The sequence below is a fragment of the Balearica regulorum genome, chromosome 3 (genome assembly GCF_011004875.1).
Source record: "Balearica regulorum gibbericeps isolate bBalReg1 chromosome 3, bBalReg1.pri, whole genome shotgun sequence".
Classification (NCBI taxonomy): Eukaryota; Metazoa; Chordata; class Aves; order Gruiformes; family Gruidae; genus Balearica; species Balearica regulorum.
The window spans coordinates 58,648,651-58,666,254 of record NC_046186.1 but is presented as its reverse complement, the minus strand read 5'-3'; the positions used below and the strand labels follow the sequence as shown (position 1 = coordinate 58,666,254).

The window sequence follows — 17,604 nt, the reverse complement described above, 5'->3', positions numbered from 1 at the left end:
TTTTCCTTGCTATCAAAGCTTCTGTGGCACCCGACCCACAACACAACGGAAGGATTTACTCTTGCAAGACCACATGGCTTCATTGGTTCTTCAGTATTCTCATATGCACATAACAGTGTACAGCACTGGTTAGATAGTTTCGTTACATGGCAAACATCATTCTCCCTGATTGTGACTTCCATTCCTTCCTTCCACAATAAGTTAATAGCTCCCATCTGCCTATTAAAATACTTTGAGCAGAAGATAATCTTCTGTTCCTGGCACAATTGCCCTTCTAACTCTGTAATGTACATACATTTTACTTGTCTCTAAGGAAAATCTAGTTGTGTTTAAACACAACTAACTCTGATCACTTTTTAATGAAAATTTCGCATGCACCAACCCAACAGAGAAAGAACGTAAAGCATTTGAGGCCTTCAGAAGATATTCTAACTAAACACATTCGCTCCATGTCATTCTCTAAAATCTGTCAGCATTTCCTAGAGTGACCTGTGATCTACTCAGTGGAGTTAAGAACATTTTAATTAAAGTGTGAAACACAGAAAGAGGAATTAGATAAGCACCTAAAATGCCTGAGCCAACATCAGCATGAGAAGTTACTACTAAATCCACCTAAAGCACAACGAAAACAATTATTCCCAGGAAACTATGCAAAACTATTTTAAAGCTTTAAGATGGTTATGAGCAACTAACCACAAACTCACACCACCTTAGTTCCACTCAGGTGGCAACGCAATTAATTTCCTGGTGAGGAAACTAGTGAAAAGAGAACCCCTGAACAAACAGGTGAACTCAGAAAAACCTAACTCTTTACCGAAGAGGCAAACATGGAAAGCATCAGCTCCCTTCAGTCACCATTTATAAATATTTACAGAATATAAATCATACAGCCTTTTAAATCCATACCATACATAGTTTTTAATCATGCTTTCCATGCTTTACTTACAATTTATAGATCAGTAGCTTTAATTTTTGGGTAATTACTAAATACAACTTTAAAGTGTGGCAGAGGTAGTAAAGAGAGACAGCTTATGTATTCGGGTGGCTAAAGAGGAAGGGTGTTTCACAAATTAAAGCAAAACACAGACAAATGGAAACAATAAACAGAAAGAATGGTTCTCAAAAGAGGAAGAAATAGTTTGGGTAGAATCTGATCCTAACAACTTCACTGATCAGCAAATGAAACTAGCACTTTCAGCAAGAAAGCACATGAAAATAAATGTATTGCCTGCTACAAAAAAAAATTCTGTGCAAACACTTTTTACTGGGAAAACCAACACCATATCTATAGGCACTTTATGCTTGCATGAATATCAAAAATGTTTTCAGAGTGTAATTTTATATCTCTCTCTGCCAAAAGCACCACTAGAGCCCTAGTTCTTGTGTTATACTAAATGCTAATCTTGAGTTTGCATTTTGAGGAATCTGTTGTTGAAAGTACTTTAAATTCTATTATCTTACAAAAACATTAAAAGTTTAATTTTGCCTTTAGAACAGCAAAACTGAAAAGTGACTGCCTTCCATTAAACATTTTAAGAACTTTCATTACTTTAAAACACTTTACTGACTAGGTTCTTGGTGGACAGCAAGGATAACTACATGCTAAGGTAAATTAGTGGTGATAGCAGGACAACATTACAAAAACCAAACCCCAGAAGACCAACAAAAAAACCGTAGTAGCAAGCATTTCTCCTGACAGCCCTCCTTGCTTCAGAAGGAACTGGATATATGAACAATATGCTCAAGGCATAGTGTTACCTTCCCTTTTCTGGAAGTGACAGAAGGCATTAGACCACCCTCTGATCTTTACACCCACTACCTGCTTCTCCAAGATCCCTGGATTCTCCTTGAGTGACTAGAAATGCAATGATGTAAAAATTGCCCAAGAACTGGATCCCTGACTACATAGTTCCTAAGCATCTGAAAGCCCATTAGTTGGACAACAGACTAAACGAGAGAAGCTATTATATTGGGCCACAGGATACACACACATAACCATGACTTTTCCTTATTTCTGTAAGCCTGTCTTTACAAATTTTACTGCTATATTATTCTTACTTGGTTGTTGTAAAAGCCCAGTCTTTCAGCTACGAAAATGAGATGTCTTTCAGCAACCAGCCTTATGTAAGAAAGCTTCATGACAGACAGCGCGGAGAGAATACCAAAACTCCTAGTACTTTATGCGACTATTTGCAGTGGGAACTTTCTTGTCTGCTTGGGGATCCAGTAGTGGATCCTTCACTTTACTGTACCCTTTACTCCATGCCATTAATATAAACACAATACCTTTTTACTGGAGTAGGTGAAAAAGAAACAAAAAGTTCAAGAAATCTTGCTCAGAAATAATTAACAAGAACAGCCTTTTAGAAGCCCTTTTTTTTATCCAGAGGGTTTAAGTCTTACAAGCACAGAAAAGGTAAAATGTGCCAAGCAGGACAGGGAAATGGAAGACTCAGTGTAAGACCTTTATCATCATGGTAGAATGGTACTTGAGGCAGTATAATTTCAAGCATGTCACGTTCTTGCATTTGTATTACACTTTCAGATAGGAATATATGCAGAAAGATCCTCACTGCTGACATTCTGCTTCTTTTGACAAAGTGAAAGAGAAGGAATGAGAGACAGCACAAGAGAAAGAAAGAGATTTAGTGCTGAAGTGCAATACAAACACTTGCTAAATGGCTGTGTCTTTTACAGTTATCCCCCTGCGACAGTTAACCACACCATGTATGTAGAAGTGTAATGATGCTATTATAATATGATTTTGATCCACGGATCTCAAAGATGGCTAAGTGGCATTACTTCTGTCCTAAAGAATCAAACAAACCAACTAATATGCCCAAGGTTTTGGAGAAAGTCAGTGTGACATCTGATATTACAATCCAGATTTGTCAGTCCCCTCTCAACATTTCTTGTACACGATAGGTTTAGAGAATGCAGTGGCCAAAATGCCCAGTTTAGAGAGCAGCAATATGACTACAGCAGACTACATTTCTAAAATTTGGCATTGCAACTATGCATTTCTATGAGATACAAATAAAACCAGATAAAACTAGCCTGCCCAGATCTCATATTTGTATATTACCCCAAGAGGTATTTTCTGATTAGTAAGAAAGATCTAATTTTACCCTTAAAACACTTTATGAAACAAAGGCTGAGTACAGTCTTTCTAAACCCAAATTCCAGGATTACACTAAAACAAGCTATTAAACAATACCTAAATTTCTAAATACAGCCACATAGAACATGCTTCAATCCCTCTGCAATCTTCTGCCAAGCTTGTGCCACATCCTTGACCTTCAAGCAGCACACAGAATCATAGACTGGTTTGGGCTGGAAGGGACCTTAAAGATCATCTACCTAAAGATCATCTGCCATGGGCAGGGACGCTCTCCATTAGACCAGGTTGCTCAAAGCCCTATCCAACCTGGCCTAAGCAAAGCACCTCAAAAGTTCCACGCATTCCTGTAGTGTACTGCACAAGTCAGCGAAGCACATCAGAACAGCATCAGCAGACTCATCTTTCCACTAGTGCACTTGAGAACACTGACAGAGAGCAGACTCAGAGTACACTTGTGCTGCCTCACAATAGGGCTCATATCAGCAGTCCTGTGAAAATAAGAAGATACAGGAGAAAAAATAGACCAAGAATTCAAAAACATGTTTTAGGGTTTGATGTGTTTGGTTTTGCATGTTCTGCGTTTTATATCTTAAAACTGGCCAAGTTACCACACATAAGACTGGCCTTAGATTTTAGAGGAGGTATCCCTTTTTTATCTCTTTTCTAAATCCCACCATATTATATTCTCACTTCTCATGTGTAGCATGAAACCACTCAAATTTTCTCAGCCTCAGCAAACTGAATTTAATCTTGTGACAAGTGTCATAAAGCTGAAAGCAGTACAGGTTCAAAAGGGTAAATCAGAAACACTGCATTTGATTTCAGACATTTATTTGCTTAAAATCTGATATACCAAATAACTTATTCCATGCATATATTTTCCCTCCTTTTAGTATAAAAAGGATGAAAGAGCAATTATCTCGAGCTCTGCACGCTCTTGTTAAATATTTAAGAATCCTACTATAAATTGCAACCCTACAATTTTCACTTGACCTCATCTTCATGTGATCTTATTAACATGGCAGCTGAGACTTCCATCATGTACTCAAATATGCAGGTTATCACTGGCTGGTTCAATTACTCCAATATCCTCCTGACCCTTTGCGAAGTCCTCTCTCCTGCTTTCCACAGCGGGGCAGTGGTGAGCTCCAGAGGGCAGTAAGGAGACAGCACAAACCCCTGGTTAACTGGAGTGAACCTTGAAGCCTCAGAAGCATGTACGGCAAGGCGCTTTCCTTGCAAAGACAGGTGGGGAATGTAAATGCACTTCTCATAATGGAAGGAACTAGCTGCTGCTGCTGGGCAAAAAAACTAAGGTTCCCCTTGCCTCATACTTCCCATTTTCTCACATGTATCAACACTGACCAACCGGTGTGCTGATGGACTTACCCAACCAGAGGGATTTTCTTCTCATAGAACAATTACCCTAAATCAGCCCCCAGCCACTAGTTTTACCCTGTTCACCTTTCCCCTAAGAGCAGAGAACAAAATGGTCAGTGCTCCTTGGTAGTCACCATCCTCACACAATGAGGCTAGGGAAGACGCTGCTGTCTCCAGCAAGGCTGTGCTTTGGCGTGATGGCCACAGCACTGCTGCTGCAGTGAAGTAATATCTCCATGTGTTCCTTACACGCACCTTCCCACTGTGAGACTGACTCTCTATCCAGATTCATATCTGTATTAGTAACCACATGAGTAGCTAGTGCGGAGAAAGAGGGAGAGAGAATGCTAACCAAGCTGCCAATGCCCTGTTTTGGCAAGTCTTGTACACCTTATCACAGGTAACACACCACCTCCTCACCATGGGAGACCTCAGACCATCCGACTGTGAGATGCCACAGGTGCCACTGTGGCAGGGAGAGGGCCACTGCTGCGACTTCTAATTATTTCTTTCTGACCATAAGCTCCAGCCAAATGGCACATGCCCAGGTGCTGCCTCTGCTCTGTAACCTCAAGTGTCAAATGCAACCGGCCTGAGGATCTCAGACAGAGCACGTCAGCTGCACACAGCAGAGGAAAGCAGTGCAGTGCTGCAGGTCTATGAGATGCAGGCCCCAAGGAGTCTAACATCTGAACTAACTACAGCTCTCACCACAATATTTTACAGGTATATGCGTAGCCACTGCAAGCTATTATGGCTAAAATGCACAACTAGCAGAGGATGCAGAACATCTGTCAGGAACAGCAGTAGGCAGAACTGCTAGGACAGGGAGATGCCTCAAAAACCCTTTCAGAGGCTGGAAGTGCACGAAGCTGACTGAGCTACCTGGGTTGGTAAAGGACAAAGAGCAGAAAGCTGCACACCAAAGCTTAATCAGGGTAAGGATCAAGACAGGATACAACAGAGAAAGAAGGAGGTAGGATATAGCTGGATACAAGAAAAAAGGGAGAATTATTGCAAAAGGAGAAAGATGTACTAAGAGCAAAGCTTCAGTGTTAAAAGTCACATGGGATGCTCAGATGAGAGGCAGATGAAGACATCCATGGTACTGTCATTATTAGAGGGCACTCACAGTTTTAAACTAGAAAGCAGGACTACACAGGATAGTCAGTTAATCTGGACCTGGAGTGGAACGAGTATCATGAGAGACAAAGACACAGTTCTGATTATCCTGTATTTCAGAGAGAAGCATCATTCTTCAGACTTCCAAACTCTTCACCAGCCATAGGAAGGAAAACAAATATGTTCTTGTGGAATTTTTAGCCCCCAGCATAAGTATAGCTGGTGTGTTCCTGGGATCAGCTAGCTCTAGGACCATTAAGAGGAAAAAGTGATCAAAGATAAAAGCACTCAGAGGCTTAAAGATACGATTTATGTAAAGTACAATTTATGAATTTTATTGCACATATGAATTTGTTTACATGGAACATATGGTTATTTCTTTAGAAAATAATTTTAACATTAATTACTATTACTCTCTGTCTGGTAGACTGTCTCATCTAGTTAACATGAATGTTGCACGACATATTCAATATACTTAATAGTAATTCCATTTCAGTCCTTGAACTTTCTCTACTGCTTTAGGATAAAAATCAGAGCATTTAACTTTCGCATTTTTTGAGGCATGGATAGATGTTATGTTGTGCCTTGAACCACACAGAAACTCTTGATGTTAGCTGTGACCTCTATCAGTACCATGATAGAGTTACACGAAATATTTTTTTTTCCCCACAGTTGCATTAAGATTTATAAGGTTGATTCATGCTGCTATGTACAAATGCTGAAAAAAATTATTTTCCTGCTCTGAAGAAATCTACATTTTATACTTGCATGCGTGTGTTTCTTGAACAGGAAATTGATCTACTCAGGCATAGCCTCCCTTCAGGACAATATAAAATGGCACAAACGACATAATTATGTAGAAAAGTCCTTTTGAAGAAAACCTTTACAGTGTTAAATATGAGAAATTCAACAGTGCTTTCAAATTTATAGCTTTTTGCTCTGTCTTTTCAATTGGAATGCAACCCCCCAGCAGAGCACACTGGAACAAACCATTCAGGATTCATTTCTCTGTGGGCATCTAAACGTTCCTTAGAAGCAATTCATAAACTCATTATACACCTTTCTCCTGTTGCTTAAGCAGATACTGGAAGTGTTTTTTTTTTTTTTCCCCAAAACAAATTGCTGCTGTTTTGTTAGTAACCTCCTATAACTGTGCTCTGGAAATTGCATAGTTGAATTGAAAATTTCAGATTTCTGGCCAGTGCTTAGATGTACTTAATTGAATTCAACTGCATTAGACACATAGAGGTTAAATTCTTCTTGCCAGCAAGGCCCCGTAACTGCAGTAGCATGCACTGAATTAAGTCTAGAAAGAAAGAGGGCCATTTTGGAACAAAGGTTTGCTGGCGTGCAAATACCTAGCACAAAAGTCTTAGCTTGTACTGCTAGTGTATCAAAGAAAGGTATTTTTTAAGTAATGGGAGGCTGTTCTGAGAAACTGTAGAAATAAAACAAACAGGTGGGAAAGAGAAGAAAAAACTGACTTAAGAATTGAGTATAGTCTTGCAAAGTCCCGTATTTGTCTTTCTGTCAACTAAGTTTAAGATTACAAAAAAAAAAAAAAGGCAAAAGCTCCTGAGCTCCTGCATTGCACGCAGAAAAATGAAGGGCTAAGAATCCCTAATTAGATAAAATTAAGCAGTACAAAATGCTTTTATGTTCTCTCACTAGCCAACAGATATTCATCCAGAAGAAGAACTTATTAAAGACCTGTGGCAGTAACAGAGTTGCTGACTGAAACATACATTAGCAAAACACATTTATTGGCTTGAATTTTTAACATGTATTAAGAACATATTTACTCATCATACTAGTCAGGGAAGTTCACATGCACATATACCATTATCTGGCTAATTAGAATCAGATACTGTTTTCCATCAATTCTACAAAACAAGAAATGAAGAAATCCTCTTCCATATAAAGTTCCTGTTTAAAAAACAGGAGCTCCCACCGTAGTACCTGTACAGACATATTCAGAAAATTAGTTTAAATAACAGCCTTATGCTATAATCTTAACACTGACTTTTAAAAACCCCAGGCACTGAATCACAGATCTATTTATTTTGCAAATCAACTTCAGCCATGTATCCATTAGGACAGCACATACACCACGCTTTTGCTGGAAAGGCTTTCTCCTTCACAAGCATCATGTACTCTAATTTCCCACCGTATTCCTTTACATGCAATCGTATTTGCAATCAATATTTGCCTCTTTTACGTATATTTGTTGAAGAGAATTTTTAACTGTTCTGGAAGGGTAATTTGTCAGTTAATTTCAATAAGCATATGTCTCCCTCTTACTTCATCTCTCTATTTTAAAGATGACATAAAATGGTTTCTAAACATTGTGCTTTCACAAAAATATTTGTACCACCTGCTTAGTACTGTTGACTTAGGGATGTGCGTGGTGAAGTCACAGAAAATATAAGCAAGGCCATAAAGGTGAGCAAGATCTGTGCGTGCTAAATACCTTAGGTTGACCCATATACCATTTAAATCTTGCATGAAAAGTTTCTTCTGTTCTTTGGAGGCCAATTAACTTTACCCACACAGATATATGACTATCCAACTTAATCATAACCGTTGCAATAGAAAAAAGAAAACGTTCACTTTAAGTTAATGAAAGCCGTGTTTGCAAAACTGCAGAAATGCTTTAGCATATCCCATTTTAAGCTGCTCTTAGCTGAGAGATCTGCTGGCAGTTCAGTCGTGCTGTCCCCGCTGCCGGAGACGCCTCTCTCGCACGCCGCAGCCCCCCAAGAAGAGGGCTGCGATTTCGGCAGGGACGCGCACCCACCCTCCCGCCTTGCCCCGAGAGGCAGGGGCCGGAGTTGGAGCGGAGGGTCAGGCCGGCCGGGCAGGACCCGCACACAAAACTACCTCAAACCCCTTACAAGGATCCCACACCTTTTACCGAGGTTAACTTAACGCGAAGTTGTGGTGCAGCTACTTGACCGTGAAAGGTTTACAACCGGCAGAAGCAGAAAACGGACGCCACCACCCCAGCCGTGTAGTAAAAGGAGGAAAGCCGAAAGGAGCCCGGGTCGGGATGGAGGACAGGGCGCACGGCGAGGACGCCCTGACGTTCCGCGGGTCGGGCCGTACCGCACTCCCCGGCGGAGCTCGGGGCCGCGACCGCCAGCGGGGTGCCGAGGAGCCCCTCACGAGCACCTCAAACCGCGCTCCTCTCACCGGCCCCCTCGCCGGAGAGGCGGGCGGAGCCCCGGGCCGCGGCTCGCCCTCAGGCTCTCCCTGCCGCGGGGCACTCTCCCGCTGTCCCCGCGTGGGCTCGACCCTCCCCGGGACCGGGCGGGGAGCGGCAGCCCCCGGCGGCAAGAAAGGACGGGACAGGACCCCCGCGCCACCCGGAGAGCTCTGTCCCGACGAGACTCACCCTGTGCCTGTGGCTCCATGGCGCCGGGGGCTCTGGCGTCTGCCGCCCCGCACGGACCCAGGGCTCTCGCGGCGCTGACAGCCGGCTCCGGGCTGCGCTGCCGCTACCGCTCCCCTCCCCCGCGCCGCGGGAGCGGGCGGCGCCACCTGCCGGCCAGGCGCGGGCAGCGCCGGTGCCACTCACCTGGGGCCGCCCCCGCCCCCGGCCCGCTCGCCTCAGCGGCGGGGCTGGCCCTGGTGGGGGGCATCGCGGGGAGGGGATGGGCGGGGGGACCCCCGCGGTAATGAGCCGTGGGGGGGGGGAATGATGGTGAAGAAGAGCCCTTCGTGGGGCAGAGACACGGCCGACCTGCTGCGCTTTCGTCCTCGGGCAGACGGGCCTCTCCTTGCGGCCTCCCGGGGGCGGGCTGAGCGCCATCCTCGTAGCGCCTGCAAGCCCCGTGGGGTGAGGTCGCGTCTGCTGTGGTTGTAAGTAAGAGCAACATGCCTGCCAGGGAGGTGTGAGAAAGGGGAGCTCTTCTTCAGTGCCATTCCCGTCTGCCGACTGACTGTATGGTCTCCTGCTTCTTTTAATACGAAAATCTAAAATACTGGACTTGGAGGCAAGAGTGCACGCAAAGCTTCCAGCTTGAGGGTCAAAATAGCAAAGGTAGGAGAGTTTACCTCCCCACAGAAACCTGTGGTGTCCCAAGGACAAACCTCCTGTCAGTGGACCTGACAGCTTGGGCCCCTCAGCCCCGAAGCTGGCCCTGGCCCGCACCCGGGTTCCTCAGCTGCACAAGTGTCGGGCGCTGCGCCTCAGGCCACGGCTGTCCCCTACTGAGGGAAGGCACCGGGGCTTCTCCCCAGGGGATGCAAGGAGCCCCAGGCCACCGGCAGCAGCAAGCTCCCCACCCGAGCCCACGGGCGTACCTGGTGCAACAGCACATGGTGAATTATTGGGTGCCTGAAGTGAATGAGTACTTACTTGAGTGCCTGTTTCAAGTACTACCTCCTATGGTAGAAGCATGGGAATACATTCAAAGGAAGGCTGACAGAGCCTATGCTGTCACATGTATTTAGCAGCTTTGGTAATTTATTTTTTTTTCCCAGTACGTAGGTCTATCCTACTGTTCACTGGAAGCTGGGGTGACAATGCATCATTAACAGCACAGTGCTGATTTACTCTTAAGTTCTGCTCGTGCCAACATAACTTCCACACTTCATTACCAGTCAATGTTAAGTTCACTTGTGGAAGGGTCCAGAATACTTGTTTTAGCAGTGCTGCATTCGCCATGGCGGATTGTCCATCTATTTGTCAGTCAGACACCGTATCTCGTTTGTGTATATGGTACTACTGAATGCCTTCCAGGACACACTGAGGACGCAGAGCTTCCTAGGGCCTGTAATATTAAAAATAACAAAGCAAGAGAATAAAGGCAGATGAAGGAAGTATTGGACATTTGTGTGTGAAGCTATACAAACAGGTAATACTTTAGTTGAAGAAAAGGAAATCCAAAAGAAAATGATTATGCAGTGAGGTTAAAGAAAGAAGAACATTTATAGGCAGAAAATAGATTCTTTTCCTTAAAATATTGTAGAACATAGCAAAGTGTCAAATTTACTTGTTTCTGAACTTTGCTTTTCTTAAAAAATTAGAAAATTAAGGCCAAGGCAGCTTTAATTTGTATACATCTAATGTTTTGCTTTAATATGCACACGCTGGTGGTTTTGAATTTGAATACTGTAAAACATGAATTATCATTTTTTTCTAGGCAAGCCTCTCTTCATTGTGATTTGACATCTCCTTAGGCTGGAATTTACCACTTACAAAAGCAGAACAGAGGCTGTCAGAAGAATGAATTCCTGTACTCATATCATCTCAAATAAAGTGACATCCTACCATGACGAGATTTGAGCTCAGAAATGCCATGAACTTCTACATGAAAAAAACCCAAACCCAAGTCCAGCCACAAATGCATGAAACAGCTGAGAAATTTCTCTCAACATATGAAACTATCAGTATAATTAGAACATGGACTTTTCAGCAAATAGAGGCAGAGGTTTTTAAAGCAGTCTGAGCAGTTTCTATGAAGCATAATGAAAACAGAGCACTCAATTTACTTACAGGGCTATAACAATATTAAAAACACTGTTTATGTAGAAGCATAATTACAAATCTTACAGAGGCATGTGCTGTTCAAATTACTGAAAAATAGAAAATTTTACTAAATTTTTAGATGTTGTATTTGATTTATTCTTTACATTCATATATATTACATATTTTTTTCACACCAGAAATGCACTCTTCTGTAAAGAAAAGTATTTTACCTAACAAGTATTGGCAAACAACAAAACTAGTTCTACATTCTAAGAGATCCAGAAATGTCTTCAGGGAAACAAACCTATAATCTTTATGAGTTGCATAGTAGCATGTTCATCTCGTGGCGTGGAACACAGAAAAAGAAATCAGTCATTTACAAGTTAATATTCTTCTGTATCATATGGTTAGGAGATCATAATTTTAAAGGTAAATCTGATTAGAAAATTAATATCCCATTGAAATGATGTCATTTAATTGTAAAGTAACTGGTTCATTTTCTACCTACAGTACAGCAGGACTCATTTTCATATTGTTCCACATCTATCACCGATATGTAAGATTCATCATCGAACTTGCCTTGTGAGAGATTTTGTTCCCCTTTTCAGTCTGAAGAGATTGACATAATTCAGACTTTGTTTTCTGTCTTGAAAGGTCTCGACCAAGTTGTAGCAGCTTAGTTGTTGCCTGAGAAAGGTCACTGTCTCTCCCATCATGCTGAAATTAAAGACAGTTGGGTTTTGTCCGGGTTTTTAAGAGGTCAGACAGAATAAAACAAAAGCCAAATTATTCCATTTTTTAAATACTTATTGTTACTGTACACTTCAGATTACACCATTTTCACAATAGAACAGTAAAAGGCATCAAATAAATTTATTATGTTTATGGCATTACACTGATTGTTGTCCTCCACCACAAAAGCAGCACCATTCAATCTAGCGTCAGACTTCAATAAATCTCTCTGTGCTTGTAGGGAGTAACTACATGCATTTTGCAGGGAGAGATTAAGGCAGGATTCTGGATGATGCTGAGTATCCTAAACTCTTATTAAATTTCCATGGAAAATGAGGAGGAAAAAATGTGCTGAATAATTCACATAAGTGCAAACAGTCTAAGAACTGTGAAATATCAGTGGAAATTATTGGTTCTTCAGGCTGAATGATTGTTTAGCAGGGTAAACTGCAGCATATGCATACATGCATTTCATAACAAAAATGACAGGCATCGGTGAGCACAACATTCCAGTTGTGATAAAAAGTTAGATCCGCCAGCGATGAGGCAGAAGGCTGTAGAGGGAGTATGTTAAGTACGAGAATTTCACCCACTTCAAAGACAGTTGAATTTATTGCACCTATTGACAGTTGCATGTGTTTTATTCTAAGGCTCTCTACTCTTATCACATAGGTTAGATAAAGGAACAGACATTACCTTGTTTTGTAAATTAGATAGAAGATCCATCAACAAAGCTTTAACACTCTTTACAGTTCAATATTATCTGTGTCCACATTGTCCAACACAGCTTTCAGTTCATCTGTTCAGCTGCTCCTTGTTGCACCACTTAAGACATTTGCTTCCTTTCTCCAAAATATCAACCTGTTATTGTACAAGAGATAAAGTACCAGATATATCTCCATCATTTCCCATCTACTACATACACACATATATACAAGCTACATACAAGCTCCTTTAATACTTTTCAATTCTATGTTGAAACTGATAACTGTTGATATGAAGGAAGACATATTACCTGCCAGGCGAGCTTTGGGAGCACTGGGGTGTTACCATTGGTGATATCTATACTGGTACTAGGATATCCGATATCAGAAATGCTTGGAAGCACAGAATGTTCCTGGGTCTTTCTGTCTCCCTCCTGCACAGGGGTCTCAGATGTAGCCTGAAGGTTGCAAAAGATTCGTTCTGAAGATGTGTGAACCCAAGACAGCTGTACTGCGTCAGATGAAAGACACACTTTGCACAATATTTCTTTAAAAACATGTTTTTTCCCTTACACTTCTCAGCCTCCAACTATTTCTAATTCAGGGATATGAATCTCAGTGGATTCTCTTCCATGAATATTTTTGGCCTCCAGGACCCACAAATTTTAGAGCCCTCTGAGGGACATCCTTTGGCAGGGAGCTCCACATATTAATAACCTGATTCTTGAGGTCCTCATTTCTTTTGAAGCTGGTTCCCACTGCCTTCACTTGAACTGAAAAATCCAATATATTTTTAATGATCACAGAAAAGAACTACTCTGTCTGATGTTCTTCAACACATAGGAGTGGAAGACCACTATGAACCCGATTTCATTGAAGAGTTTGGTGTTGAAAGACCTTGACAGGGATCTAATTGGACTTGACCGCCCCTTAAAACCACTCCTCTTAGAAAAGAATCAGACTTCTCATCTTTCAGAAAACAGTGACAGTGGTTTTGGAAAGTCAAGTTAGTCTCAAACAACCTTTTCCATGATCTCTTGGAAGTTCTGCTGCAAAACCACTTGATATCTCTTGATCTGATGCTGACTAATCTTCAAGACCCTTCAGTGGGAGAAGCTGACTGATGCTGGAAGAGTGAGCTGAGTAATTGCCTTCCTTGAGTGCCTGCTTTAGATGACAGACCAACAAGGCTTTTTCATAGGCAACACAGGATGGCAAAGGCTTAGTTGCTGGTTACCGCCAAGGCGTACTGGCTCACTGTGAAGAGAATGAGTCCATGACAAAGTAGATGAGGCTGGAAATACAGAGAGTTAATATCCACCATTTGACAGACTTGTGGTACAGGGTGGCCAAAGAGATTACTATTTTAGAAAACTGGGGATGAATTTAAGTAAAAGTATTTCAAGGGGGTGGAGGAGGAGGTTCTGAAGTTAATATTACTAAGCTACATTAGGCATGGTTTTGAAAACAGCTATCTCATTGCCATGGAGGTTAGAGGAAATTAAGAGACAATTATCACTGTTCTACTCTTTGTATCTTCAATTCTGTCTGTATTTACATGCCCCAGATGACCCTCAGAGTGTATGCACAGCCCAGCCATTGTGGCTCTGCAAATATTCTGATCTGCTTAACAAAAAAATAAATATCTTCCCCAAACTTGGAGGTCTTCCCCCACTCCATTGTCAGATGATTTCCCATTATCATTCCACCTCAGCATCTCAAGATGAAATATATTTATGATGCCTCTTTGAAAGCCATGTTCATTTTAGAAATGGAAAATGTGCAGCTCAGGGAGACCAAGTAACTTCATCATGGTCAAACTGAAAGGCTGTGCAAAGCAGGCTCTTAACGTTAATCACTGGTCAAACCTTCTTGTTATTTTCAGGGATGGGTAGGTGTCATGGGCAAACCAGTCCTGACTCAGGGAATTTCAGTTAATTTCATGTATGGCCAATTAACATAAACTTTTAATTACTGATTCGGGTATTGAGGAAAAAAACTCACATGAAGATAACTAAGCAAATGCTTAGGGAAACACATTTCCTCCCCTCTCCCTGGTCTCAACTTCAGTCCAACACCACACATGACACTCGGACTTCTTGGTGAGGCAACAAGTGGTACAGGAGGTTGGGATCAGTGCAGAATGCTTTCTTTCTGAGAATCCTTGCTTCTTACGCTTTTCCTCCACTGCTTCTTGCTTCTTACTTATTTCTTCTACTCCAGTGTGGGTTCCTCCAGCGGCCACAGTCCCTTGGCACGAGTCACACACAGCTGCAGGCCCTCAGGAACGTCCCTGCCCCAGCATGCGTCACCCATGGCTGCAGTCCCTTAAAGCCATATCTCTTCCAGCACGGAGCGTCCCCTCCCAAGTGCGCAGCTCCAGTGGTGGCTCCAACAATGTTCCTTTCCACAAGTACCCTCCCATGCCTCCAGCCCCCAATGCCTACCACCCTTTCTTACATGACATTGAGCAGTCACCATGTGCTCTTCTGACTGTTTGATATTCTGGCATGTGGTAGGGGTGTTTACATCAGTGTCAACCCACCACAGTAACTAAGTACTAATTCATAGAATCATGGAATCACAGGGCAGCCCAGGTTGGAAGGGACTTCAAAAAATCATCTTGTTCAACCTTTTGTGGGAAAGGGAACATAAATGAGACGGTTTAGCACCCTGTCCAATTGCATCTTGAAAACATTCAGTGATGGGGAATCAACCACATTCCTGGGGAGATTATTCCAGTGATTAATTGTTCTCATTGTAAAAAATTTCTTTCTTATATCAAGATGAAACCTCTCCCGAAACCTCTCTCCTTTTCCTTCCTTAGTAAACAAGGAAATGATTTGCAGCAGAAGACAGGGCTGGGGCTGAAGACGTAGTGAAAATAAGAAGCATTACATTAATTTTCTCACATTGGTGTGTCTACCTTAAGAGAATATTTTCCTTTACACGTGTGTCTGATTCATAAGATTCTATTAAGAGATCACAATTCTGCAACACAGAATTTTCTCATTGGTCTAGCAGATGTTCTTAAGGTTTCTTACAGGCTGTGAGGATGCGTGAAATGTACTAGGAACATGCAAAATCATACGGAATGCATTCCAAGCATGTATTTATTTTATCTTCATGTGAGCCATAGTATCTGGAACTGGATTTCATGCCAGGCCTGCAGCAGAAGACAACAATTCTAACCCATAAAAAGGCCTGAAGATGTTGCTCTTTAGTGATTTAATCTGATTTTGAAATCTTACATTTACATTATTATCAGCAGATTTTCATGATTGCTTTAATGGTTCTGAAACTACTTTCCAAATTATCTTAATGGTCTGATGATAAAGTTTTTTCTCCAGCTGTACTAACAGAATGTAAGAATGAAGATACAAACCTTGTGTGGTTTTTGAAGTTTCAGTGCTCTGTGATGGAATCATGTGCAGAAAATTATTTTCTTCTTATTAATGTGAATTAAAAAGGTCTGCCTGATTCTTCCACAGCTCAGTTTTCCTTCAAACATCCTGATTTTCTCACAACAGGGATCTGTGGAACTGAACTTCCTATCAGCTATCTGGCATTGATCACTATGCTAATCTCAGAAGAAATTTAGCAGCTGGTCCCAACTGTAAATGCTGCACAGAGAATCTGGATCAAGATCTTTACCTGATGCCAACTGACATCTCTGTTATAACCAATAAAGTTCTGATTAGCCATGCATTAGCCATATTTGATAAATATGTAACATGACAGTCAGTGACAGTATTACGATGCTGTATCACGACAACTCACAGAGAACATTTAGAATATTATTGAGAAGTGAAATAAATACTTTTTTCCATTACTCAACAGATTTCTGACTGTCCTATCAATGGAAAATGTCTCTTCCCCTCCCTCTCAAACATTTTCACACTTTGTCTGGAATGAAGAGGGATAATGTAAGGTGAACAATGGAGGCTGAGCAAGTGGGAAGGCACATCAGACAGTTGACCAGAATCCAATAAAATAGAGAGAATATGAAGGTTGGATCAGAGTAGAATTTATAGATTAAGTGATTGCATAGAAGTAAATGAACTGTAATCTTCATTTGTAATTTTGGGCCAGGAAACTGGGAAGTTTATCATAATACATTGCTGAAATACTGAGGGGCAGCGCCAGAAGCTCGGAAGACTTTTGGGAAGAAAACCTAGGACTTACAAAAGCTAATGTCGTTTTTGCCAGCAGGTACCAATGTGCTTACAATTCACTGGAAAGTAGAAGCTCAGGAATCTTCCAGGGCTGTGGAAAATTGTATTAAAAACGTTTATACCGACATGAATGGAGACCGAATGTGAATGCATGAGAGCAAAATACCAGCAGAAGGGCTATTAAAATGGCATGTGTTGCTGACACCTATAGGTGGCTGATCTGAAATGGAGACAGTGACTAAATTCTGGGGACTCACAGAGGTTGGACAAGACAGAGAGATAAATCAGTCATTTCCTGAAGGGGGTGATAAGAAACATCCACAATCAGCATTCTCCTAAGCAGAACCCAGGAAGTGTGGAGAGGGGCTCCAAGCCTGATGCCTGTCATCCCCCGTGTCATTGCAAGGAATCCTGGGCAGGTCGCAAAGCAAACTGCTTACACGCGTCCTGGTGTTTGTGGATATCATAGTGTGATATACTGAAATCAGTCTATTTTAAAATAAATTAATCTTTCCTTCCTATGAAGTGTTGCTATGTTGTTGCTACAGCATTGAGATTTTATTTCCTACAGGGCAATTCTATTGTCATTATGCTTTTAGGACTTTCTAAAAGATATGTATACCGCAATAAGCAATTCAACATTCGTTCGTATAATTATAACTTGTGAGATGAAATATTTGTCAAAATAAAGGGTCACCTCTCGTGTTAAAGAACAAAAGAAACCCAGCTTTTCTAGGCATGGGTTGGTGCCATCCTGACACAGAGCTCTAGAGGGGTCCAGATGAACTGCAACCCCCAGAGCTCAGAATTGAATCCCTCATGGTATCTTTCAACACCAGATGGCATAAGACTAAACTTAGCTGTCTAAATATAGGAAGGCAATTAAAATGCCTAAAC

At 41.8% G+C, this 17,604-nt stretch overlaps 1 protein-coding gene across 2 annotated transcripts in view; it reads right to left on the bottom strand.

Moving 5' to 3' along the window:
- TPD52L1 (TPD52 like 1) overlaps positions 1-9,130 on the bottom strand; it is a 61,893-nt gene extending 52,763 nt beyond the window's left edge. For both annotated transcript variants that reach the window (XM_075748021.1, XM_075748022.1), the window contains exon 1: positions 9,018-9,130. In XM_075748021.1, coding sequence (XP_075604136.1) covers positions 9,018-9,036 — 19 coding nt within the window. In that variant the 5' untranslated portion in view covers positions 9,037-9,130. The remainder of the gene's footprint in view (positions 1-9,017) is intronic.
- Between the last annotated feature and the right edge of the window lie 8,474 nt (positions 9,131-17,604).